The sequence below is a fragment of the Acomys russatus genome, unplaced genomic scaffold (genome assembly GCF_903995435.1).
Source record: "Acomys russatus unplaced genomic scaffold, mAcoRus1.1, whole genome shotgun sequence".
In the NCBI taxonomy this organism is placed as follows: domain Eukaryota; kingdom Metazoa; phylum Chordata; class Mammalia; order Rodentia; family Muridae; genus Acomys; species Acomys russatus.
This window is the reverse complement of record NW_026131643.1, coordinates 110,536-136,116: the sequence shown is the minus strand read 5'-3', so window position 1 is coordinate 136,116 and position 25,581 is coordinate 110,536. Positions and strand designations below refer to the sequence as shown.

The window sequence follows — 25,581 nt, the reverse complement described above, 5'->3', positions numbered from 1 at the left end:
AACAAAAGCCCTCCCCTCCCATGGTCTGTGCCGCTGACCACAGGGAAGACAGTGCAGAGGCTGCCTGTGGCAGCATGCAGCTTTGATCCTAGCGCTAAGCTTCAGAGGCAGGCAGATCTCTGGGAGTTTGAGGACAGCCTGGTCTGCACAGTGACTTCCAGGCCTGTCAGAGCTACATAGGAAGACCCTATCTCAAAAAACAAACACCTTAATTTGAATGCTCTCTTCATGCTGGCGAAATAAATGATAGGGACTCTGAGGTTGTAAATGAAGACCCAGAAACCGCCTTCTGTACTCTGTGCCAGGGAAGCTTTCGGAACCCGGAGTATTCGGTGCTGTCTGTTCACCCACGGCTTTGTGCAGTGCGCACAACACTGCAGTGCAGTGGACAAAAGGCAAATATAAAAAAATGAGAGGAAGTACGTTACCACAGATGCCAAAATGCAGATATTTACTTTTTTTTTTTTTTTTTTTTTTTTTGAGACAGGGTTTCTCTGTGTAGCCTTGCTGTCCTGGGCTCACTTTGTAGACCAGGCTAGCCTTGAACTCACAGCAATCTACCTGCCTCTGCCTCCCAAATGCTGGGATTAAAGGCGTGTGCCACCAGCGCCGATGGTGACTTTTCTTGTTCCTCCTGTTCATGTAAAGAGATTTCAGCAGGCTGCTTTTTTCCCCCCTTTAGGTTTTTCAAGAAAGGGTTTCTCTGTGTAACAGTTCTGGCTATCCTGGACTCTGCTTTGTAGACCAGGCTGGCTTCGAACTCACAGACATCTGCCTACCTCTGCCTCTAAAGGGATTAAAGGTGTGGACGACCGCCAGGCTAGCAGGCTGCTTTTAACCTACCCAAAGGTAACAGTTTCCAGAAACCTTAGGTTTGGCTAGCTTGTGCTTTGGAGTGTAAAAAATGTTGCTGAAGAAAGCCGAGAGTCCCGTATCCCTTGTGTGGATGTGTTGAGTCCAGTGGTACTATTGAAGTCAAGGCTTTACACTTCCTACACCAAGGCAGGAACTGCACATCATCTCTGATGCTGTTTGTCATGCCAATACCAAAGGACAGTGGCTTTGCATCGTTGATACACATGTGTAAGCTGCGTAACCAAAAGTGACAAACTCAAGCATACCTCCTATTGTATGAGAGAATACTATAATAACAAAAATACTAGAAATACACCTGTCACTTTTATATTGGCTGTAATAACAAAATCATGTTTACCTAAGTACATGACAGAAAAAATTACATTTAAATACTGATGGGCACAATATTTCACAATGTTTTTGTATTATAGTGAGTGGGTTGTGTTTGGTTTGATTTTTCAAGGCAGGGTTTCTCTGTGTAGCCCTGGCTATCCTAGAACTCACTTTAGACCAGGCTGGCCACAAACTACAGACATCCTCCTGCCTCTGTCTCCCTAGTGTTGGGATTAAAGGTATGCACCCCACACCCAGCTGTTATAGTGGCTTCCATTCGTTTCAAATTTTAGAAAGGAAATTTAAATTACTACTGCTTAACCCTCTGGGGTAGTAGCCAACAAGCTGACTTAACTCCTCCAACCCCAAAATTAACCTTGCAGCATACACCCTGAGCCCTCTACTTAGCAGTCCACTGGATTCAGATCGGCTTGGAAAACACAGTAAGAAAGACTGCATTTTTTAAAAAATTTTTTTCAGCCAGCACTCAGGAGGCAGAAGCAAGTAGATCTCTGAATACAAGGTCAGCCTTTCATGAATTTGAGTAACGGTTTTGTCACTATATTAAGGTATTTTCTACCTTAGGTAACACTTTTTTTTTTAATAGGAATAGGGTGTTCTGATTATAGTTACTTGAGAAGAAGAACCTCAATTGAGCAACTTCCTCCCTCAGACAGGCCCCTGGCTTTGTCTGTAGGCCCCAGCTCACTGTGCGCAGCGCCCCGGCTGTGTCTGTAGGCCCGCTGTTCACTGTGCGCAGCGCCTCTGGAGTAGGATGGAGCAGATGGCCCTGGCCTACATAAGAGAGTAGCTGAGTAAGCCACGGGGAACAAGCCAGTGAGCCATGTTCCTCTCCTCAACAGTCTCTGCCCCAGTGCTGCCTCCAGGCTCCCACCCTGGATTAATCAAAAAACCCCTTCCTCCCCTGGTTGCATTTTGTCATGGTGTTTATCCCAGCAGCAAAACCCAAGACCAGGCTGACCTTAAACTCAGAGATTCTTCTGCCCAACCTCCTCGGTTATAGGGCTAAAGGCATAGGCCAACAGCCCAGCTGCACTCATTTTGTTTCTTTTTGCTGCTGTTGTTTGTTTGTTTTCTTTTAAAATTTGTACTCTATTTTTAGCAGGTTGTATATATATTATTATTATTATTATTATTATTATTATTATTATTATTATTATGCCTCTTCTTCCTCCTCCTCCTCCTCCTTATAATCTGCATTGCCACCAATATTTTAACATCTAGGAGATTGCCCATCAAAATCTTAATTAGAAGCTTTCTTTGAAATATTGGGATATTTGACAGCAGTCTCTCAGGCTCACAGCCATCTGAGTTTGAGGTCAGCCTGTGTCAGGCTGTGTATTGGGTGTGTTGGTGTCCCTGCTTCCTGGAGGACATTCAAGGGAACCTGATCTAGGGAGAGGGGAGCTTGCTGCTGCAGAACCAAACAGGAAAACCTCTTTTCTCCTGTCTCATACATTCTGGCAAATTCACCTAGCTAACTCCTAATCCTTCAAAACCTTTTGCCACTGACCAGTTCTTGGGTTGTAGTAAACTGTCTCAGAACTAAAATTCAGCTTTGGAGAGCTTCTCTGGCCTGCCTCATCCCTTACTGCTCCCAGTGGGATGCCCAGGACCACCTCTCTCTCCTCTAGGGGGAGGCCATGGGTTTAGTTCTTCTTTGAGGGTCATTCCCTGCTCTCACGGAAGGGGCTGTAGGCCCATCACTAGGACCTGGAGGGAAAGTCCTGGAAGTCAGAGCTTGTCAGGGCCAACCAGGTCCCAGTGACTCCCTCAGGAGAGGAGAGAGGCCAGGGTGCCAGTCTGTTTCACTTGTCCTTTGCTGACTTTAGCTCCGCGGGCATGATGGTCTGAATGGCAGTTGTGCCCACAGGCTCATTTGTTTGAATGCTTAGCACCCAGTAGTAGTAGTACTGTTTGGGAAGGATTAGAGGTGTGGCCTGGTTAGAAGAGGTCTGTCATGGGGAGTGGGCCTTCAGGGTTTCAAAAGCCCCACCAGGCCCAGGCCTCACCTTTTGCATTCTGAGTTAGCATTTTCAAAAGCCAAAGATTCAATTAATATTTGTCTGACTTCTGAATCTGATGCTATTCTATTCACAGCAGAAGTCAGTCTTTTGGGCCCTGTTTAAATTTAGCCAATGACTCAGCCCTCTTTTCTGATTCTTCAGCCTTGTCCCAAGCTTTTAAAGCTGCTAAATGGCATAGCACCAAGGTGTGATTATCAGATTTAAGATGCCTTTGTAACTCAGCCTATTGACCTTCACCTAGCAATGGATCCTGGGAAATATTGATACCTCTAGCCCTATTTCGCTGTTCGGGGGCCCTAGCTTCCTCTTTCCACCGTGTCCACCACTGTAACCTAGGACCAGGTTCCAATATTGCTGCTGCCAAATCTTTCTAGCCTTGGAACTTCCCCTTGAACTTAACATCTGCTTCACATAGGTGAATGCATAATATATGAAATGCTTGCTTCCTTAAATTTCCCCAAATCTTACATTTGTATAGGATTCCATTTAACTTCTCCATAACCTTGGGGGTGCCTATGGTCTGCTGGTGTAATAACTCAATAAACTAAGGTTGATTTTTTTCAACAGCCTTGGGCTGCCCCTCTTCAGTTTCCTCACGCCGTGTTGTGGGAGCTTCTTGTCTAAATTCCTCTGTCTGTGACTGCATACTTTTCTTGTTTTCACGTGTAAGTCTTTCTAAGGCTTGTCTCTTATCAATCCACTTTTCATATTTGGCACCAAAAACCCACTACAGTTATTAAGGATAAAATGTGAATTACCAGAATGATAGCAATTAATTACCATAATGTCAATCTCAGTTAAATCATTTATCTTTTCATTTTGTGCTTCTATTTTCAAGCCATCTAAAGTAGCACTATACAGGGGGGGGGGGTTCTGATTTCTTTTATTATAATTTCCCATCATAACTCTCACCTTGAGGACTTCCCAGATGACTTACCAAATCTGACGGCCTCTCACTTTGTTCTCAGCCGGCATGGTTTCTCTGTTCATATGGCTATGCCAGGCATTGGGGCGCCAAATATTTTTATCAAAATCTCAAATGTTCAATTTTACATATAAAGACTCAGAAGCCAGATGCTGGGGTGAAAGCCTGATAGCTAAGAAAGGCAGAGAGATTACCCAGCTGACCTTCCTCCTCAGCCAATGTCCCCAAAAAGGAATACTCCTTCCCCATTGACTGAATGTCCTCTCCCTTCTACTTCCTGTGCATCTCTCTGTCTGTCCTGGCTTCCTCTAATGCTCTATTTTTTTCCCATGTTCACACCCTGTCAACTGGTTGCTTGCTCCACCGTTTTGACCTATGGTTGACTATTTAATCCTGTTTACAGTATTCAAGCAGAAAGCTCTTGGATTAAAGGTTTACGCTAGGGCTGAGCCACACCACAACTAGAAAAGGGTTTTCCAGTAAACAACACAATCTCAGGGTTTAAGTATGATCAAATATCCTGAAACACTTATCCTTTGTCACTAGTGGGATTAAAAGTTTACTTTAAACTGGGTGTGGTGGCGCACACCTTTAATCCCAGCCCTCAGGAGGTAGAGGCAGGTGGATCACTGTGAGTTCGAGGCCAGCCTGGTCTACAAAGTGAGTCTAGGACAGCCAAGGCTACACAGAGAAACCCTGTCTCAAAAAAACCAAAAAAGAAAAAAGTTTACTTTAAAAAAGGTAACACTGGGGAACCTGCCTTTGGTGTGTGACAGGTCCTTGTCTCCTATGGAAAAGCAGAGGATGGTTCACCTGCATACTCAGGGCTGGAGGCTCCCGGGATATAAACCTTATAAAGTCAAAGGAGGAATGAATCCTGACAGTGGTGGGGGCGCCAGGCTTATGGTGGCAGGTTAGGAGTGGAGAGGCAGCCAATCCTGCTTTCCTGTGTTAGAAGTTTCTTGGATCGAAGCTCCCTTGACCCTCCTTCTGTAACCTGGGCCGTTACAGTCCCACAGTAGTTGCTGTGTTCATGGCGTCTCTTCACAGCAATAGAAGCATTGAGACAACAGCTTTAGAGAGGCGGAGGCAGAAAGAGACCGACTTCATGGATTGGAAACAACAGGCCATTGGTTAAGAGCACTTACTGCACTTGCAGAGGACCTGGGTTTGGTTCACATCAGGTGGCTCATAACTGCCTGTAACTCAATTTTTAGGGTTTCTGGCCCCCAGGGGCACCTGGACACAGTGCATACACATTCATGCAGTCTCACGTGTATGCACATAAATAACAATGTTTTTAAAAAGAATACTAGCCATGTTGGTGATCTCTAGTTTTAATTTCAGGACCCTGCTTCAATGAATGAGGTGGAAGAATGATCAAGAATGATTTCCAACATCAATCTTAGGGTTCACCCACATGTGTACTTACACACATGCAAACATGCCTACATGCACATGTACATACCACACACATATGCATACATGCATACATACATACATGAAAGGGAAAAGAAAAAAGTAATCTGTGTTGAGGGCAGGTTAGATGTACTTTAGGGGTAATGACCACAGGAAACTTGGGGTGCTCATGTTATGTTTCATGCATGGTCAGTGATGTTTACAGGGCTCACTTCTTTTTCTGAGGATTTGTTAAGTTGAATGTTTAAGAATTATGGACCCGTGTCTGTCTGTCTGTGTCTGTGTGTGTGCATGTGTGTGTGTATGTGTGTGTGTGTGTGTTTGCATGAGTTGACATGCACCAAGTATGTAGGAGCCTTCAGAGGCCAGAACAGAGTATTGGATCTCCTGGAACTGGAGGCGGTTGACTGGAGCCACCATGTGGGTGCTGGGAACCAAACCCTGGTCCTCTGCAAGAGCGGTAAGTGTTCTTAATCACCGAGCCATGGCTCTAGCCCTGTCATATCTGTTCAAACCCCCAGGTGCAGCCCAAGCACTTCTTTCTTGATTGAGCCATCTGAACCATGTCTGAACCCCCTGTATTTCTCCCAGGAGCTCTGGCACCATGGTGCCCCCAAACAGCCCTTTAGCGAGCATGACCTCGGAATAGTTGAGAGGTTAAACACTCTGTTTTTATGTTTTGAGATGTGAGAGTGTATAACAAACCAGGGTGCTTTCTTCTTTGACTCTCCGTGGTGCCTGAATATGAAATGATGGTCTCACCTCCCTTTTCCCATCAGTCAATAGCAACCTGACACTTTCATGTGCCTAGAGCAGACGCTTTTGTTGACTTGGTCTTCTTACGACGGTGTCCTGAGATTCCAGTGGCGCCTTACCCAGCCCGATCACCCAGAGGAGTACGGTGCCCTGCTGCCGCGTGTGTTTCCTGACTGTGGTAGAATGAAACATCTCAGAGTATTTATTTGTCATATGATTCAATCTGAGCAAACCAGCCAAGGAAAACCCACACAAATATCCAGCTCCACACAGAACCGATAGACAAGCCAGTCTCAAATAACTGAGTGGATCTCATGTACATCTTTGTTTGAGGCAAGGGCTTACTATGAAGCCCAGGCTGGCCTTGAACCTCGTATCCTGCCTCAGGTTTCTGAGTGCTGCAATCACAGGTGGCTGCCACCACACTAACTCCTACTCTTTTGTGGGTTTTTTGTTAATGATATAAAAACCAAAAGCTCTCAAAATGAACCCAACAGTAAGGACACAGGAGAACTCTGAGTACAGCAGAGTTGTTAAGTGCAACGCCTTCCTGACTCCTGATCTTACAGTTTGCACCAGCATGAGAGGATGCTCTAGCTTTTAAAAGGACAAGTGTTAAACAAACATCATGTGAATTTCAGTTCACTTCAGTTCTCTTAGAATGACCATATAATTTATTCTCAAAACCCAGACACTTTTAAAGATCAAACGAATCACTGAAAATAACTAACAGTGTTAACTGATAGGTAACAGGGGCAACTTCGGGTCCCTCGATATCCTATCTGCCTTACAATAAGGGAGAAAAACAGAGTGGCTTCCTCCAAGCCTTTCCAGCGACCCCGCCCCGCCCTTGCAGCCCATTCACAGTGGTAGGGAGCACTGCGGAGCACCACTGAGCTCGGGAAGCACTTGCCACCAGCCACACCTCACTCATGGAGACTTCTAATGCTGGCATTCATTCATGCCTCCCTCAGGCTCACAAGCCACTCAGTCCCGTCCGGATGCCCTGCACCCTTCTCTTCCTGCCTACTCAAACACCGTGTGTTTCCAATTTGTTAACCTTGTTTATAAAATGTGAGAGTGCCGGGCGTGGTGGTACATGTCTTTAATCCCAGCACTCAGGAGGCAGAGGCAGGAGGATTGCTGTGAGTTTGAAGCCAGCTTGCTTGGTCTACAAAGTGAGTCCAGGACAGCCAAGTATACACAGAGAAACTCTGCCTTGAAAAACAAAAAACAAAAACAAACAAAAAACTTGTGAGAGCTTGCATGGTGGCTCATACCAGCACTCAGGTGCTAATATCTGGAAGATTGAAAGATTCCCGTGGGAGCTGGAGAGAGCCCAGTGGTTACAAGCATTTTTCACTCCTTCCAGTAGGCTCAGCATCCTCACCTAGCAACATTCAACTGACAGTGACGCCAGCCCCAGGGCATCAGACACCCTTTTTCGGGCTTCTTTGGGCACTCGCATACATGTGGCATATAATCTTCAGACACAAACATATACATTGTAAATAAAAATAAAGAACCTTCCACGAATATTTTACAAACAAGCTTGGGCTATATAGCAAGATCCTATCTAGCCAGGTGTGGTGGCCCACGCCTTTAATGCCAGCACTTAGGAGGCAGAGGCAGGTGGATCGCTGTGAGTTCAAGGCCAGCTTGGTCTACAAAGTGAGGCCAGGACAGCCAAGGCTAACACAGAGAAACTCTGTCTCAAAAAACCAAAACCAAAACCAAACCAAAACCAAAAAACCCCGCAAAATCTCAAAAACAAAGAGAAACAACAACAACACACACACGGTGTCAGTAACAAAGTTTGCCTAGCATGAGCAAGGCTCTGAGTTCAACCCATAGTACCACAAAGATTAAAAAAAAAAAACCTCACATACATTTATTAAATGTGTACCGTTCCATTCAGTGTTCTTCTGCATTCTGGACATTATAGCTGAATTTAAAGCCAAACAGAAGAGCAAATAGTTCCACTTGCCCCCACTCCAGTCTTTCCTAATTAACAAGTCCACTTTTCTCAGTGCTTTGGTCTCCATACAGTCACAAGAACGTGTGTCCTTTTGGATTTTTACTATTCTGTCTTCTGGTTGGGGACCATGTCAATCAAGGTAGAAGGAAGGGAGATCTGGTGTTTTGGGGTTTTTTGGTTTTTTTCCTAGCCCCTAAGCAAACCTTTCTCAGTCACAAAACTGTGTTGCGTTTTCCTGTTGTTTTCTCACTTTCGTTGAAGTGTAATTACTCTTCATTATTTACAGATTCTTTGCTTGTGGACTTCACTACTCAGCAAAATGTATCGGTAGGCTATGAATGGCACTCTCAGCATCCTAGGTTCTCCGCGGGAGGGGGAGTCCACATTACTGCTTCCAGGGTTCCAGCTGGGTCCAACAAGCATTGCCTCTCGCACAGAGCGGGTAAGTGCTCTCCACAGCAAACTTTGGAGTCACTTTTTCGCATTTCCTTGCTTTTTTTTTTTTTTGCATAAAATTTGGACTTTGGAAACAAAATAAAGCATGTAAAATTATCTTCTATTGTGCTTGGTTTTATTGTTTTTCTTTCTCAGTGTGTATTTTGCGTTTGGTGTTGTTGTTTAAAATGGTTGCCAAGTGAGGTGCTGACTGTTGTCTAATGTTCTCAGGTACAAGAAGACTGCTGTTCGTTGTGGACATAAGTCCGTGTATTAGATGCACAACGTGAAACGTTACTGGCTGTGCTCTCATCATTAATGAACCAACGACATAGATTACCTTAGTTATTTTCTCATTGCTGAGATAAAGTACTCTGTCCAAAGCAACTTGATGGAAATCATGTTTATTTGGCTCACGGTTTCATGGTGAGGGGGAGACAGGGCTGGGCAAGCACTGCGGCCGGAGCAGTGGGCTGGAAGGGCGGATTGCATCCAGATGCAGGAAGCAGAAAACAGAGCAAGCGAGCTGCTGCAGTGACCCACTGACTCCTGCCTCCCAACGGTTTTTGCAACGTTTCCAAACAGCGCCACCAACTGGAAACAGAGTGGTTGAACACCTGAGCCTGTTTAAAGGATATTTCATTTTCACACCCAAAACGTACATACTTTGTTGTTGGTAAGAAACAGGCATAAAGTCACATATGTATGAGTTGATGATTGATTGATTGATTGATTGATTGACAAAGCACTGTGCCTGGAGACTTGTAGGAACCTAAGCCTGTGTGTCTTCTAGGCACAAGTATTCAGTATTTGCCAGTTCTGGGTAGCTGGCAACCTTTTAGGTAAGTGCAGAGCACACTATTTAGTATTGCACAGTCTGAAATAATAGAGTTTATTTGCTAATGAGTATGACATACTATTCTGAACAGTGACAAGGCTCTGCTAAAATTTAATGATTTATTCCATAGTCACTAAACACATTATGCCTTCTTAGAACATTCTGCTATTCTAGAACAGTCAAGGGTGTTCCATAAATAAGTGGTGACTACAGTATGTTTGCTGTGGCCCATATGTATGATGACGTTACTGCCCAAGCCCTCAGCACGATGATCCACTGGGACTCTCACAAACAACTTAAACAGCTTATTTTTGTCGTTTATTTCTTATGATAGAAAAGATGTGTTTAAAACCACAATGCATTGCCAGTGCTGGAACCCTGCCATAACCCAGGAGGCAGAAGTAGAAATACTGAGAGTTGAGGCCAGCGTGGGGCTACATAAACCCTGCCTCAAAACACCCAAACACCAAACTAAACAAAAACAGCAATGGAGTCTCACATGTAACATATGGCATACAGGCATCTTTCTTAGGCCAAATAAACACAGGGGTAAAGGCCATGAAACTAGCAATTGATTTCCTTTTTGAGAAAAAAGATATTTACTATTGAATAGCCTAGTGTTTTGAGTTTGTTTTAAAGAGTTATTAATCCTCCCAAACAGCTCATTAAATCCTCCAGGAAAATAAATTTCTTTAAATATGGAATATAGTAAGCTGAGCTTTCCTTGGATAGCAATGGAGAAAAAGTCAAGAGGCACGCCCCCCCCCCCCCCCGTGTGTGGTGTGTGTGTGTGTATGTATGTATGTGTGTGCGCGCGCACGCGTGTGCATGGTGGCCAGAGGTCAATATTAGGTGTCTTTTCTCTCTCTCTCTCTCTTTATTTTATTTTATTTTATTTTTTTGGTTTTTCGAGACAGTGTTTCTCTGTGTAGCCTTGACTGTCCTGGACTCGTTTTGTAGACCAGGCTGGCCTCGAACTCACAGAGATCCACCTGCCTCTGCCTCCTGAGTGCTGAGATTAAAGGCGTGCGCCACCACCACCTGGCCTAGGTGTCTATTCTCAATCTCTGTCCATCTTATGTATTTGCTACAGAGTCTCATTATATAACCATATGTACTCGTTATGTAGACCAGGCTGGACTTGAACTCACAGAGCTTTGCCTGCCTCTGCCTCCTAAGTGCTGGGTTTAAAGGCGTGCGCGCCCACACCCAGTAGTCTATACATTTCTTGAAGCAGGGTCTCTCAGTGGTCCTGAAGCTCAGTGAGTCAGCTAGACTGGCTGGCCAGGATTCTCTTGTCTCGGCTCCCCCAGGGCTGGGGTGATAGGCACTCGCTGCTGTGTGGTGCTGGGGATCCGAGCTCACGTCCTGCCTCACTCTTGCACACTAAGTACTTCCCCGACTGAGCATCCTGTCCTCTCCCACTGGGGCAGATGAAGAGTGTATGTGTGCTCTTCCTACCTCTAGTTTGGAAAGATGGCTGACATCAGTGTTGGTTCACACACACACACACACACACACACACACACACACACACACACACGAAACGTTAAAGTCCTTAGCCTTGTCACAAGCGTGTTCCAGTGCCTGACTTGCTGCTCACTATGCTGTGGCGTCTGGTCATGAGTCCCCCACATGCAGAGGAGAACCGAGGATGGAGAGCTTTGTCTTCCTGAGGCCACTCTGCAAAGTAGGCAAGGATGACATACTTGAATGTTAACTCCGTTGTTGCATATACGTCAAATGTTTTTTCCTCTTTTCACCTTCTCATGGTTTTAATTTCCCCTGGGGTGACCGTGTAAGCCACATGAGGCCACACATCCATACCACGCCTTTTAAAGTTTCTCTGCCATTCAAGACTTCTCTTCCCCGCCGGGCGTGGTGGTGCACGCCTTTAATCCCAGCACTCAGGAGGCAGAGGCAGGCGTATCGTTGTGAGTTCGAGGCCAGCCTGGTCTACAAAGTGAGTCCAGGATGGCCAAGGCTACACAGAGAAACCCTGTCTCGAAAAAACAAAACAAACAAACAAAAAAAGACTTCTCTTCCCATCTCTAGCCAAGCAGAACAGAGAAACAGAAAGGACACCTTAACGGAGGCTAAGATGTTCAGGCAAAAAAACAAAACAAAACAAAACAAACAAACAAAAAACCAAAACAAAAAACAAAAAAAGCCAAGTAATAAAAAGTAAAGAACCAGATCTGGGAACCCAACAGCTTATGACTCTTAACCACACCCTGTATGCAAATTAACTCATCTTACTAAATGTCCCAGGCTCTGATGACTGGGATGGGATGGAGGATGTACTAGCTTGTGGTTGCCGTAGTAATCCTTATCCACCTACTTCTCCCAGGACACTGAGTGTCTCGGTTTACTGGGGGAGGTCTGGCAGGCTCTCAGCTTCCACATAAGTGTTCCCAAACATGACCTGATGAGTGCCTTATTTCATATTTTTTAAAGACAAATACAAATGCTTTATTTAACAGCTGCTGGTCATCCCATGGGCTGAGTAGGGATAGCCAAGACTCAAGCTGCAAGATTATCACAACATCTGAGCCTCTGACTCCAGCAGGGTGAACACATCACCCTCTCTAATGGGACCTTTGGCATTTTGGATGATAGAGCGGCTGGTGTCATCCATAAATTCCATGTGCATCTGTGTGCACTGTCCCCGTGGACCCATTCTGCTCAGCTCTTTGGTTATACTAGCCCACTTGATGGGCCGCTACTGGCCTGTGTACATGATGGCAGCGATCTGGCAGAGGCTCATTGTCTATCTGTTGTCTATGTATCTATTGTCTATCTGTCTGTCTATCATCTATCATCTATCATCTATCTATCTATCATCTATCTATCTATCATCTATCTATCTATCTATCTATCTATCTATCTATCTATCATCTATCTACCTACCTATATATCTAATTTGAGAACTCCATAGAGTGTGTTTTGGTCATATTTCCACATACATACTCCATTTACCTATCCACCAATTCATACTCTCTTTTTAAAAACCACCAGGTTCAAATTGGTTGCTGCCCATATATTCTTGGGTGTGAGTTTCCACCTACAGGGACCACACCCTCAAAGAAAGCTGACCTCCTTCTCCCAGAACCATCACCTACCCATAGCTTCTCAGCTAGAGCTGGGGTTCACCCCCCCCCTTCCTACTCCATGCTGGCTGCAGGGCCGACTGCCTTGACCCGTGCAGCACGCACAGCTTCTGGGAGCTCCTGAGTGTAGTGGTTCCATCACGTTCAGAAGACACTGTTTTACTCTGGCTTTCAATAACCTCTGGCTCTCGGAATCTTTCTGTCCCCTCTTCTGAGATGGGGACAAGCACCTTGTGTCCTGACCAACAAGTAAATGGAGAAATGATGTTTTTAAAAAGATATATTTATTTATTATTATGTATATAGTGCTCTGCCTGCATGTACACCAGATCTCATTACAGATGGTTGTGAGCCACCATGTGGTTGCTGGGAGTTGAGCTCAGGACCTCTAGAAGAGCAGCCAGTGCTCTTAACCGCTCTTAAGCATCTCTCCAGCCTGAGGAATGATTTTTTTTTTTTTTTTTTTTTTTTAATTTGAGGCACTAGGGGTGGAACCCAGGCCCTCGTGCCTGCCATAGAGGCGTTCTACCAGTAAGACTCCCAGGCAGGAAGGGGTCCTACAAAGCTGTTTCGTCTTGAATTTTTAGGGCTGGGGATGCAATTGGTGGAGTTTTTTTTTTTTTGCTTCACATGCATGAGGCCCAAAGTTCAGCCCTCATTACAAGAGAAAATTCATCTTAGATTTTTGCAACAATCAAAAGTGCAGGTTGCTGTGGGACACTTTCACCTTAAGAGAAACTCCATCATACTGTTAGGGTAGACTGGGTTTTGAGCGCTCTGAGAATCACTGGAACCAAGCACCTCAATGCAAACTTGCAATATTCTGCCCACTGTGTATGTTATTGCTTCTGCTGGAACCAGATGACCTGCCAATTTGCTTCTTAATGCTCTTAACCCCGCCCCAATACTATACAAAGCTCTGTGTCTTGTGGACAGTCCTTTGGCTCCTGAGTTTGTGGCATGTCCTTGTCTGACTGAAAGAGAAAAGAAACTGTCCCTCAGTAGCCGCTGAGCACCACGTCTTCTATAACCGTGGAGAGAAGTCCTGTGCCAAGTGAACAGAGCCTCTGCCTAGGCTGCCTGAGGGATAAACTGGCTCACTCACCAACTATACACACAGCAGTGCGCAGGAAGAGAGTCCCAGAGTAGCCAAGTCTGGCACCATGACTGAAATTCCAGTGCTAGAGGCTGATGCTATGGGTTCAAAGATGGCCAGAGCTTCAAATTCAGACTCAACCTCAAAAAACAAACCAAACAAACAAAAAGACTACAACTGGTGCTCAGATGTATCACCTGTAAAATGTATCTACTGAGATGCACCATTTTTTCTGGTTAAATGTAGTTGTTCCTTGGGGGTCTTGGGATTGCTTCCATGACCCTTGTGGCGGCTAAAATATCTGAGTGCTTAAGATCCTTATGTAAAGTGGCATGACATTTGCATGACATTTGCATAACATTTGCATATACTCCAAGTACAAGTTTCCATAAGCTTCAACCCGCTCCAGATTTACTCCGGAGCCACATTGTAATCTATTTATGATTTACAATGTAAATATCACGTAGGACGATGTGTTGCTGTGCTGTGTTGTTTAGGGAGCAATTACAATAGAAATATTTAATGCAGGCCCAATTTCTCCTTTCAGGGATTTTTAAAGTATGGTTGTTTTTGAATCTATGGATGAGGAGCTCATAGAGACAGAGGCTGAACAGTCTGTCCACCCTCTCAAAGCAGTCTAGTCTCAGGGTCTTGAACGGCCTCCTGATGTGTTTTCTTTTCTGTGTTGGGCATTGAACATAGAGCCTTACATGTGCTAGGCAACACTCTACCTCAGAGCTATATTTCCAACACTTCCTGCTATGACTAATATTCAATAGAAAAAGCAGCTGGGCATTGGTGGCACATGTCTTTAATTTCAGCACTCAGGGAGGCAGAGGCAGGCGGATCTCTGAGTTCGAGGCCAGCCTGGTCTACAGAGTGACAGCCAAGGCTACACAGAGAAACCATGTCTCAAAAACAACCCCCCCCCCCCCACCCTTCTCCCCCAAAGCAAAAGCAGATCCTGTCATCAGGTCAACTCACTTTTAAGTTTGAGAATTGCCTGCGCTGGAAGTTGGCACAGGTTGGGGTGGCAGGGTCAAATCCTTTAATCCCAGGGCCTGTGTGGCAGAGGCAGGTGGACTCTGTGAGATGAAGGGCAGCTGCGTCTACAGAGCAAGTTCCAGGCCAGGGCTACACCATGAGGACTCCAGTTTGGTTGTTTCCAACACTCAGCTGCTAAGAATATCCTGTAACTCTAGTTCCAGGGATTCAACACTTCCAGCCTCTGCAGGCACTCTGCATTCAAACAGGGCATGCACACACACACAGTTAAATACATTAACAAAATTTAATTCTTCTTAAACATTTTAGAAGAAAGGAAGCTGATGGCTGCTGGTCGTGGACGGACATGACTTGTGGGTGGCCTCCTAGTTTCCCCTCCACTCGGTCTCCATTTCTATCCTCAGTTTCTTTCCATGACACTCAGTGGACAAAACGGAGGTCAGGACCAGGTCAGCATAGAAGCCATAGGGAAGGCATAGATTGGGTTACCCAGGACAGCCTTTTATCTCTGTTATTTTTCCCCCAGCGTGGGTCTTTTGAAGACTGGGGTGACTTCAGTCCATATTTGCATCATCTTCCACTTTGAAAGTTCATCAACCGACTATGTCCTTACATGGTACGACTTTTCTACTTTGAGAATTTTCTTTCTTCAATTTGCAAATCAAAAGACCCAACAAAACCATCAAAGCAAAGCATATTAGAAACAAAACAACCAGTGGCTTCGTTTAGTTTCCTCAAAACATAGGCAAGTTCCTCTGTTCCTCCAACCACCGTGTCCCGTTAGCGCACAGGTTCTGCAGTGAGCCTGCGTAGCCTGCCAACTAGGGCTCCTAGGAGCATCTAATCTCCCTGTACCCCCTCTATACCATCTGTGCTGCTGTATGTGGCCTAGGCTAGCCTCTGAGGGGAGCCCCCTGCTTCCCAAGTGGACAGCACACCCTGCTGTGGCTGCTTTTATCTCACAGTCTTCGGTGGGGTTACTTCATGCTAAAATGAAATCGGCAGGGTAGAGAGGGTAGGGAGAGCTCTCTCTGACGTAGATTTTCTTGCCAGCTTTTCAGTTACTTCCTCCTGGCGGGACTGCCTTGCCAGGCCACAGGGGAAGAGGACATGCTCAGCCCTGATATGACTTGATGAAGCTGGGGTGGGTGGGGGGGGTGCCTGCTTTTCTGAGGAATAAGGGAGGGGTATAGGAGAGAGGGAGGGAGCATGGGACTGCGAGGTGAGGAGGGATGGGGCTACAGCCAGGATGTAAAGTAAATAAGTAAATAAATATTGGCAGACTTCTGTAACTTTTGAATAGGCAGAAAACATAAAGGAGAGAGAGGAGGGAAGGATAGAAAGGGAGGAAGGGAGGGAAGACGGAGGGGGGAAGGGAGGCATGAGAAGTGTCTAAATTGTTCAGAAACTAGACACTAAACACTAGTATAATAAATGGCCTTTAAAAATGTTTGCCTGGGCTGGGCTTGGTGGCGCATGCCTTTAATCCCAGCACTCGGGAGGCAGAGGCAGGCGTATCACTGTGAGTTCGAGGCCAGCCTGGTCTACAAAGCGAGTCTAGGACAGCCAAGACAACACAGAGAAACCCTGTCTCGAAAAACAAAAACAAAACAAAAAAACAAAACAACAAAAAAAGTTTGCCTGTGCGTGTTTGCAAGCGCGCCAGAGCTTCGTGATATTCTCATTCTCTCTCTCTCTCTCTCTCTCTCTCTCTCTCTCTCTCTCTCTCTCTCTCTCTCTCTCTCTCTCCTTCCATCCCTTCCTCCCTTCCTCCCTCCCTCTCTCTCTCTCCCCCCCTCTCAGATAGGGTCTCTCAGGGAGTCTGCAGCCCCCAGGGATCCTCCAGTCCCCACCTCCATTAATACGGAGCAATCAGGTTTGTGACACCTTGCCTAACTTTTTATGCGGGTGTCTGGGTATCCAAACTCATGTCTTCACGGTTGCACAGCATTTTCCCGACCGAACCATCTGCCATGAATACTGGCCAAAAGACAAACGTCCGGGCAGGACGTCGCCTTTCAAAACACTTTAATAGCCAGCCTATGACCAGTTTGCTGCTGTGGCGCCCCACTGTTAAGCTGCAGCCGGCACTTCAGCTCAGGCGCTCACTGGCTGCGCCAGGAAGAGCCGGTGTGCGCTCAACTTTCTCCCAAGTCATTAAAGGTTGTTGAAGAGACGGCGGCGTGGCCTCTGAGGAAGAAATCAAGTCAAGCCCCCCTGCCTAGGTCCCCTGGGGGAACTAACTGTTGGAGCGCACCCCGGCTCCTTGCCGGAGGGAGGCCCGGGGGATCGAGGTGGGGACTGTCCGACGCTTACTGCACTTCCGGAGGGGCTGGGGGCGCGCTGCTTGGAAGGTGAAAGGCGGAGCAGCTGCCGCCAGGGAAGAGACCAAGGAATAAGTAATTGGAAATTCTGTAACCGAGACCCCGGTTCCTAACCCTTTGGCTCTTTCCCCCGAACCCCCTGCCGAGAGGCGAAGGGCCGAGAAGTGGTGAAGGGAAGGGTCACGTTTCGGAGAGGGAAGTGAAATAAAGAGGGCGGCACCCGGGGGGACCTGTGCGTCATTGAGGGACTGAGGAGCGGCCAGTGCAGAGGCGTGGGGGCGAGGAGCCAGAGGGGCCTCCGAGCGCCCAAGCCCGTTACCCGGTCCCCCGGCCCCGCAGCCTGCATCCTTGTGGGGCGCACCATGTGGCAGGCGACCCCTCCCGACCCTGTGCGCCGTGCCGCTGGGCGCCGGCCCTCCTAGCCCTGCTGGCCCTGGGCGGCGCGGGACTGTGCCACGGGAGCTCGCAGGCTGGGTACCACGCGCGGCCCAGCGCCAGGAACAAGTAAGTGCGCGCTGCTTCTGCTCGTCCCCCAGCCCCTAGAGTCCTGGGTCCCCACAGACCCCTTTGAGTCCAGTTGCGGGCCCCGGAGCTGCCCAGCCAATGGCGACGGTAGGCAACAGAGAGAACCCCACGGGCTTTTGGGGCGTTACCATCCCTGATTGACCATGTGGTCCTCACCAAGCGCCTCAAGCATCCTGAAGCGGACTGGGCAATGGGTAGGGTCTGGCAGAACTATGCAGTCTGCCGCCGATTCCTCCCGCCGCCCCCCCCCCCCCCCCCCGCAACACGTCTTGGAGACCTCAGGGTGTAGGGCTCTTCCTTGGTGCTCCAAAGACACAAGAGGCACCCTGGCGTGCCGGCTTTGGCAAGCTCCTGCCTTTGGTGCGGCTGACCTGAGGTCAACTTGTTGGGTCAGCTCGTCGCCCCCTCCCCCACATTGGTCTCCAAGTTTACCCAGCTCTTCTCTTTCTACCCCAGAAACTGGTGCGCCTTCATCGTGAATAAGAACGTGAGCTGCACAGTGCAGGAAGGAAGCGAGAGTTTTATTCAGGCACAGTACAACTGCCCCTGGAACCAGATGCCCTGTCCGTCCGCTCTGGTGTAAGTTGGGGAGCACGAGGGCCAAATGGGGTGGGTGAGTTAGACAGCTGAGCCCTAGCTCTTGTGGAAATCTCTTCCAGACCCTCTACAAAGTTTGAGGGCTGCGCAGCTGCCAGCTACTCTGGGCTATTTAAGAGTGTGTCATTCGTGAACCTTGAAGATGAGCAAAATTTGGGAGTTTGTGATTCCCTGGGCTACAGGAGAGGATGAACAAAGCCCCACCCACATCTCTCTCTCTATCTATCTTCTCTCTCTCTCTCTCTCCTCTCTCCTCTCTCTCTCTCTCTCTCTCTCCTCTCTCTCTCTCTCTCTCTCTCTCTTATTACTAACATAAGGCAGCTGAACCTAATTAGATCCATATTGTATGTTCTGGGGCACATAAAGATTCTACAGTGTTTTAAATGAAGGATTAAGTGAGAAGTTTGACTGGTTGGTGCTGTGAAATAGGTGAGTTTTGTCCCCACTGTCCTCTTCAGCATGGTGACTTTCTAAACTGAACCCCTCGGGTTGCTTTAGAACACCCCTTTTCTTCTCAGGTCAGGCTCACTAGGTAGATCTCAGAATAGAATATAGCCCTTGAAGACAAGCGGCCATCCTTTTGCTTATAAAGATTCCAGCATTTAAAAAAAACAGAAACAAAAACAAAAAACCAGGAGAGAAATGATTTGTTAGTGTACGGATTCTGCAAACACACTGTATTCATCCAATTGTGATCAGGAAGTCCTTTGAGTTTGTGTGGACATCCCATCCTAGGAGGCTGATTAGGATAAAAGGCTGTTGGGGACACGTGACAGTAGGGATTGTTTCCACCAAGAATAAGCTGTTTGTCTTCGTGCACATTGTCGGTGCTGCACAGAATGGACAGTGGTGGGCAGTCCTGCTGCTGGCCAGTCTCAGGGCAGGCTAAGACACTTCAGGGGGCAGGGAACAGGCTGCAGGGAGGAGTTGGTCACTGAGTCCCACCCAGGCTGCTTTGGGGAGCTACAAGCAGGGAGGCAGACTCCTGGGAGGCAAAAAGATAGCTATACAAACTTGCAGAAACAGGGGAACCCTCCCCCTCTCTTTTAATTATTTATTTTTATTTTATGTGCATTGGTGTTTTGTCTGTGTGTATGTCTGTGTGAGGATGTAAGATCTTGGAGTTATAGACAGTTGTGAGCTGCCATGAGGGTGCTGGGAATTGAACCCAGGTCCTTTGGAAGAGCAGTCAGTGCCCTTAACTGCTGAGCCATCTCCCCAGCCCCAGAAGCATTCTCTTTTTAACATATGGGGAAAAGGCTGATACAAGGTCTTCGGGCGTCACAGAGGTTCAGACCTGACAACCTGAGTCTGTATTTAGATTTAGAATTCACAGTCCATGAGTTGTCAGCCAAGTCAATTCCATTCGCTTTATACAAGAACTATATGTTGAGGCTGTCTAAAATCTTGATTCTTACTATGACAATTTGGAGATAAAATTTTCATTAAAAATAAAACTTGAGGGGGGTGGTGCAGAGATGGCCTGGTGGGTAAAGGGTCTTTACCCACCCTGTCCATGGCCAGGATGTCCAAGCTTGTGGACATGAGCTTGACTCCCTAACCCGTGTACATAGCTGGAATGGTGAGTGCCGAGCCAGCCCAGAACTGTGGAGCAGTCACTACTTCTGCTTGAAACCACGGAGCTCCAGGTTCAGTGAGCGACCTTGTGGAGTGTGGGAGCCAGACACCTGACATCTCTGCCTCCATAAACACCTGCACACATGTGCACATACAATGAACACACATGCATACCCATGCAAACACACTGAATACACCCTCACACACCTGCACATACAAGAACACACACACATACATATATACATATGTACATGCATATACATTTGTGTTTCTAGGGTTATTTATTTATTTTTATTTATTTATTTAGAGACAGGGTCCTACTATGTAATCCTGACTAGCCTCAAACTCAGATATCTGCCTGTGTCTGTTTCCTGAGGGGCTGAGATTAAAGGCATGCACCAGCATACTCAGTGGTAATTGTGGGGTTTTTTTTTTTGTTTGTTTGTTTGTGTTTTTTGGGGGTGGGTTGAAGCAAGGTTTGCTATGTAGCCTGAGATTGACTACATAGACCAGGCTGGCCTGGACCTCCAGGTAATCATGTTGATGGCAGTGGTTTCAGATAGTCCAGACTCTCCTGCTGGACCAACAGCTGTTAGCACTTGTGGCATCTGGAGGCGGCCTGTCCATGGCCAGGATGTCCAAGGAGCTCAGATGCAAGCAGTCTGCATTTGCTTTGCCTCCCGACTCAGGGCTCAGGCTCCTACGGATGGGAGTCCCCTGTTCTCCCATGCCGTCGGGAGACTGGGTCATCAGCACCCACTCCTGCATTTCCCCTTCTGGCAGCCTTGTATAATGTGGAATCTTTTCCCTCTGGTTTCCTTGCCCTTTGCCCTTTAGTTAAAGTGTAATTCACATATGGTAACAGTCACCTTGCAGAGCGCTCCCATCCATGTGCTATGGCAAATGAATACAGCTGTGTAACTGAAGATGAGACAGTTCCTGTACCCATCCCCTTCTAACGAACGTGCTGTCTTCTCTGCCTGCCCAGGAGGAGGGGTACAAATGGAACCTTCTGACACTAGCTTCTTTCTCTTAGCATGAGACTTGTGTGTGTGTGTGTGTGTGTGTGTGTGTGTGTGTGTGTGTGTGTGTCTGGTGTTGTCTTATTTTTGGTGCTTTGAGACAGGGTCTCTCTCTCTACTCCTATCTTGGCCTTGAACTCTCAATCCTCTTGCCTCAGCCTCCCCAGGGTGGGCAGCAGGTGAGCCCCACCCTGTCCGGCCCACTTAACTATTTTTGAGATGAAGCCTCACTACGTTGCATGGGCTGAAAGCTTAGACTTAATCCATTTGTTACCTCCTGAGGGTCAGGGTCAGAGAATCATCGCAGGAAGTGATTCTCTCAGGTCTACCTTTGTGTGAGTGCTGGGGGTTGAACTCGGGTCTTCAGGCTTGCTGGCAAGCATCATTACATAACTGAGGGTCCCAAGCAGCCCTACAGCATTTCTAAAACCTGGAATCCAAGAACCAATCCACAGATACTCGTGTGACTGCTGAGTGTTCTGACACTCAGTCTCTGTTTAAGAGTTATTTTTTTATGTGTGTGGGTGTTTTGCATACAAGTGTGCATGTGCACCACCCAAACGCCTAGTGCTCAGAGTACCAGAAGAGGGCATTGGATTCCCCTGGAACTTCAGTTAGGGATGGTCATGAGCTGCCAGGTGGGTGCTGGGAACTGAACCTGGGTCCTTGGTGAGAGCAGCAAGTGCTATTAACCACTGAGCCATCTCTCTGGCCCTTGCTTCTTGTTTTGCTGTTGTTTGTTTTGTATCCCAGGCTGGCCTTATATCCTAGGCTGGCCTCTTCCCTGGGCCTCCTCCCGAGCACCGGGGCTGCGGTATCTGTTCTCCGCCGTCGTCACCATCCGTTCTGTAAGGCCACAGCCAAGAATGCTGCCAGGAGGAAGAGAGAGAACAGCCTTTGTTCCTGTGACAGTCGGGATGTTGGTGGGTTGAGGCTCCTGGCTGCCGTGGAGAACTTTGTGAGAAGGGTGGCCTCGGGAGTAAAGACCCAGCCAGGCTTGGGGAAGACGCTTGCTTGTTCTCTCAGGCCCTGGGCCTCTGTCTGCAGCGCTCCAGGTCTGTCTGACTTTACTCAGCCTTCTATCTGCTTTTTCTTTATTTCTGTATTAGTGCTCTCCCCTCCGCTCCCCTCCTGTCCCCTCCCCTGCTAAGGACTGATCCCAGAGCCTTCTACAACTGACTGCATCCCCAGCCCTATTAACTAAAAAAAAAAAAAAAAAAAAAAATTAAAAATGACAAGTCCCGAGAGGGATCTGGGTGGAGTGCGCCTACACTTAGAGCCTGCGGCTGTGGCTGCTGAGGGAAAATGCAGACCAGGAGTCTGCAGCAGGTGCTGGTTCTGGGTCAAGTTCCAAGACACTTCTAATCTTCAGATTCCAAGGGGGAACAGATGGTCATACAGTTGGAAAGAAAGTTGTCTGTTAAGGACCGGTCCTTGCCAGGAAAAATAGTTTGGTTTTGGTTGGTTTTTTCTTCCCCTCCCAAATACAGGATGCTTAAGGCTAAAACAAACCCCAGACAATTCCCCACATAGATGGCTCCAGGAACACAATCCCATCTGGTTCAGAGGGCTATTTCCTCTACTTTCACCTTTTTTTGTTTTGTTTTGTTTTGTTTTGTTTTCAAGATAAGGTTTCTCTAAGTATCCTTGGCTGTCCTGGTTGGCCTCGAACTCACAGCAATCCGATTGCCTCTGCCTCCCGAGTGCTGGGATTAAAGGCATGCGCCACCAATACAGGGCTCCTTTTACCTTTTAAACAGGCATTTTGCACACGGCTGGCTGTTTGGAGCCTCGCTCCTTAGCACTAAAGGGACAAGTCACCTGCAGAGGGTTGAGCTGGTGTCAGAGGAACACCTGCCAGGTGGTTGGAGAGACCAACCATTTACTCTGAAGGTCACATGGCTGCTGTGGAGACTTTGGTGGCCTCCCACCCTCCAGCTCCGAGTGGGTAGGACAGAGACTGGGGTCTCAGGAAAATAACTTTCCTGCGTAAGGCCCTGCATTCAATCCCTGGCTTCACAATAAAACAAACCTCTAAAACTTTTGTGTTTCCCTTTCTAATTTTCCTTTTTAATATAATTTAATGTAATGTAATTTAATATAATTTAAACAGTAGCCATGGTCTTAAAAGACAAAAACAAGAAAATAGTCACTTCTTGTTTTTTTAATTAATTTATTCATATTACATCTAAATTGTTAGCCCTTCCCTTGTATCCTCCTATTCCTCCCTCCCTCCTGCTTCCCCCCTTCTCCCCTCCCCTATGTCTGTGACTGGGGGAGATCTCCTCCCCCTATATATGCTCTTAGAATATCGAGTCTCATCTTGGTAACTTGCTATCTTTCCTCTGAGTGCCACCAGGCCTCCCCATCCAGGGGACGTGGTCAGAAAGGGGCACCAGAGTTCGTGTGAGAGTCAGATCTCACTCTCCACTCACCGGTGGAGAATATCCTGTTCATCGGCTAGGTCTTGGTAGGGGTTCGAAGCTTACTGCCTATATTCTCCTTGGCTGGTGCCTTAGTTTGAGGAGGACCCCAGGACCCAGATCTGCCTGTCATAAAATTCTTCTTGTAGGTTTCCAGGACCCTGTGGATCCTTCTATTTCCCTATTCTTCCATGCTGCTCTCACCACTTCTTGTTGAAGTGTGTTTTATTCCATTAATGAGCCTTTCTTTTTCTGTTGATCTGTCCCATCTGCATTAGCACATGATGTTTGAGTTAAAATTCTGAGGCAGTAGAAAAGGGCAGGTGGTGTGGGTGTGGGCAGCTGGCCTGTAGGAAGCTGTGATAGGCTGCCCAGGCCAGGCTCCCCGTGGCTTCAATCCTGCCAGTGGGGTGGCAACATGTATGGGCTGCGAAGATAAGCGGTTTGATAGTTGGCCGAAGCTCTCAGATACCACCCTTATCACCGCACTGTGAGACATAGGGGCGTCACCAGGCACGCAAGGCACATGCTTTTCAGGCCTAAAAGGCAGAGCTGTGGCAAGGAGGCCAAGCGAAGGCAGCCGGTCTGGCCGAGAGGACTCTTAAAAACCCCACTGTCGCAAGGGTGTGAGTCCAAAAGCCTGGTGGGCTCGCCCTGGTTTTGTGCGTCCTTACGCCTCGGTAGCTGAAGGTCTTGCTGATTTGTTTGAGGAAGGTTGGAGAGCTAAAGAGAGTAAATAACCTGGTGATCTGAGATGATAAGAAAGGATGTGCTGAAGACCAGCTTTTAAAAAGTGTTTGAACCTTCAGAGGTGCTGGGCACAGAGCCCGCGGTGAGGGCCACTATGGAGTGCACCGCAGCAAGGGCTCCGGCCTCCACAGGTGTTTGCTGTTGGCTGCGGACAAACTGCTGGATCAGCAGAGCCGGATGTTGATGCCGTTGATGCTGATGCGAACGGGCCCTTCCGCCGCTGAAACGCTGCTACTTTGCTTGGATTTTGTTTGGTCTGTTGTCTTGTTTTTTGGTGCTGGGGATTAGATCCGGGCTGTGCTACACATATGTAAGCTATACCCCCTTGATACACACCCCCAGAATCCTTCAGGAGCCTCCCACATATGGAGGAAATTAGGATATGCTCATGGTTGCTGAGTGCGAATAACGCAGTAGGTAGAAGAGTGTAACAGCCACGCCCTCCTTCCACCCGGGGACTTTTAAAGCTTAGGCTGATGAACTGCCAATAGGCTGATTGCTTCCGGTCTGTCAGTGTCCTGACTTACTGCTGGTCACATGACGTCACTCCACCCACCCACCCCTGGGACTCAGAGTTAACTGCTTTGGTCCTTTTATGAATCAATATTCTCAGATTAAAGTTAGTATCGAACACCCAATCTAATGGTGTCTTTACAATGGCATAGTTACAAAGAGCAGTTTTACTGGGACGGATCAAGGGAGGTTACCGGAGTTTTCAATGTGACAGCAGTTCACATTGGAGGAAAATGACGAAATGATTAAAATTAAACTTGCCACTAGCTTTTGTCCGTCCCTTTCTTATTTTAAGAAGTCGTGGGTGGGTTCAGATAAGTTTAATTCCCGGACCAAAAATGCTGTGGAAGGCAAACTCTCTGGGGTGGTCATTTGGAGGGACTCAGCAGTTCTTATTTTTTTCCACCTAAGAATACCAAAAGATGAGGAAATATGCTTAAAATCTTTGCTTTGCCATGTCAGCCTTTCAGGACAATATTTCATTATGCACTTGGCTAAGAGCAAACCAGTTTGGACAAACCCTTCTCAAGTTGGTCGTTTCCATGAAAGAGAATCTGCTGGGGCTTCTCTGTGTTTTTCCAGTCTCCCATCTCTGGACTTGAGTGGGCTTAACTGGTTATCTCTTTGCAGAGATTAGCTCAGCAGTGAGATGCACGCCTTTACTCCCAGCACACAGGGGCCTGAGGCAGGCAGGTCTCTGTGGGATTGAGGACAGGTTGCTGTACATAGTGAGCTCCAGGCCAGCAAGACTATATAGTGAGACCATGGCTCAAAACAAAACAAAACAACAAAACAAACAAAAACTAGCCAACCAGCCAACCATACAAACAAAAATGTGCTAGGACCTTCCTTCAGGCTGGAAGTTGTTTCCGTGCACCTGCCAGACAGGGAGAGTGCAACAAAGGCATAAAACCACCGTCAACCTTGGTTGGGGAGACGCAGCTTGTTTTTCTTCTAACTGAAGCTTTTCTGTGCATCTCAGGGAAGGAGCTGCTGATTGTGACAGAGCTCAGGGCTCAGGGTGGGGTGGTTATGCAACCCAGTGCTTCAT

General features: G+C 47.3%; 1 protein-coding gene across 1 annotated transcript in view; it reads left to right on the top strand.

Moving 5' to 3' along the window:
- Positions 1 to 17,367: 17,367 nt before the first annotated feature.
- The window catches only part of LOC127186347 (EMILIN-2-like), a gene marked incomplete at its 5' end in the record, with an annotated part of 44,954 nt that continues 36,740 nt past the window's right edge, over positions 17,368 to 25,581 (top strand). Inside the window, 2 exons of the mRNA XM_051142758.1 lie at positions 17,368 to 17,626; positions 18,104 to 18,226. Coding sequence (XP_050998715.1) covers positions 17,368 to 17,626; positions 18,104 to 18,226 — 382 coding nt within the window. The remainder of the gene's footprint in view (positions 17,627 to 18,103; positions 18,227 to 25,581) is intronic.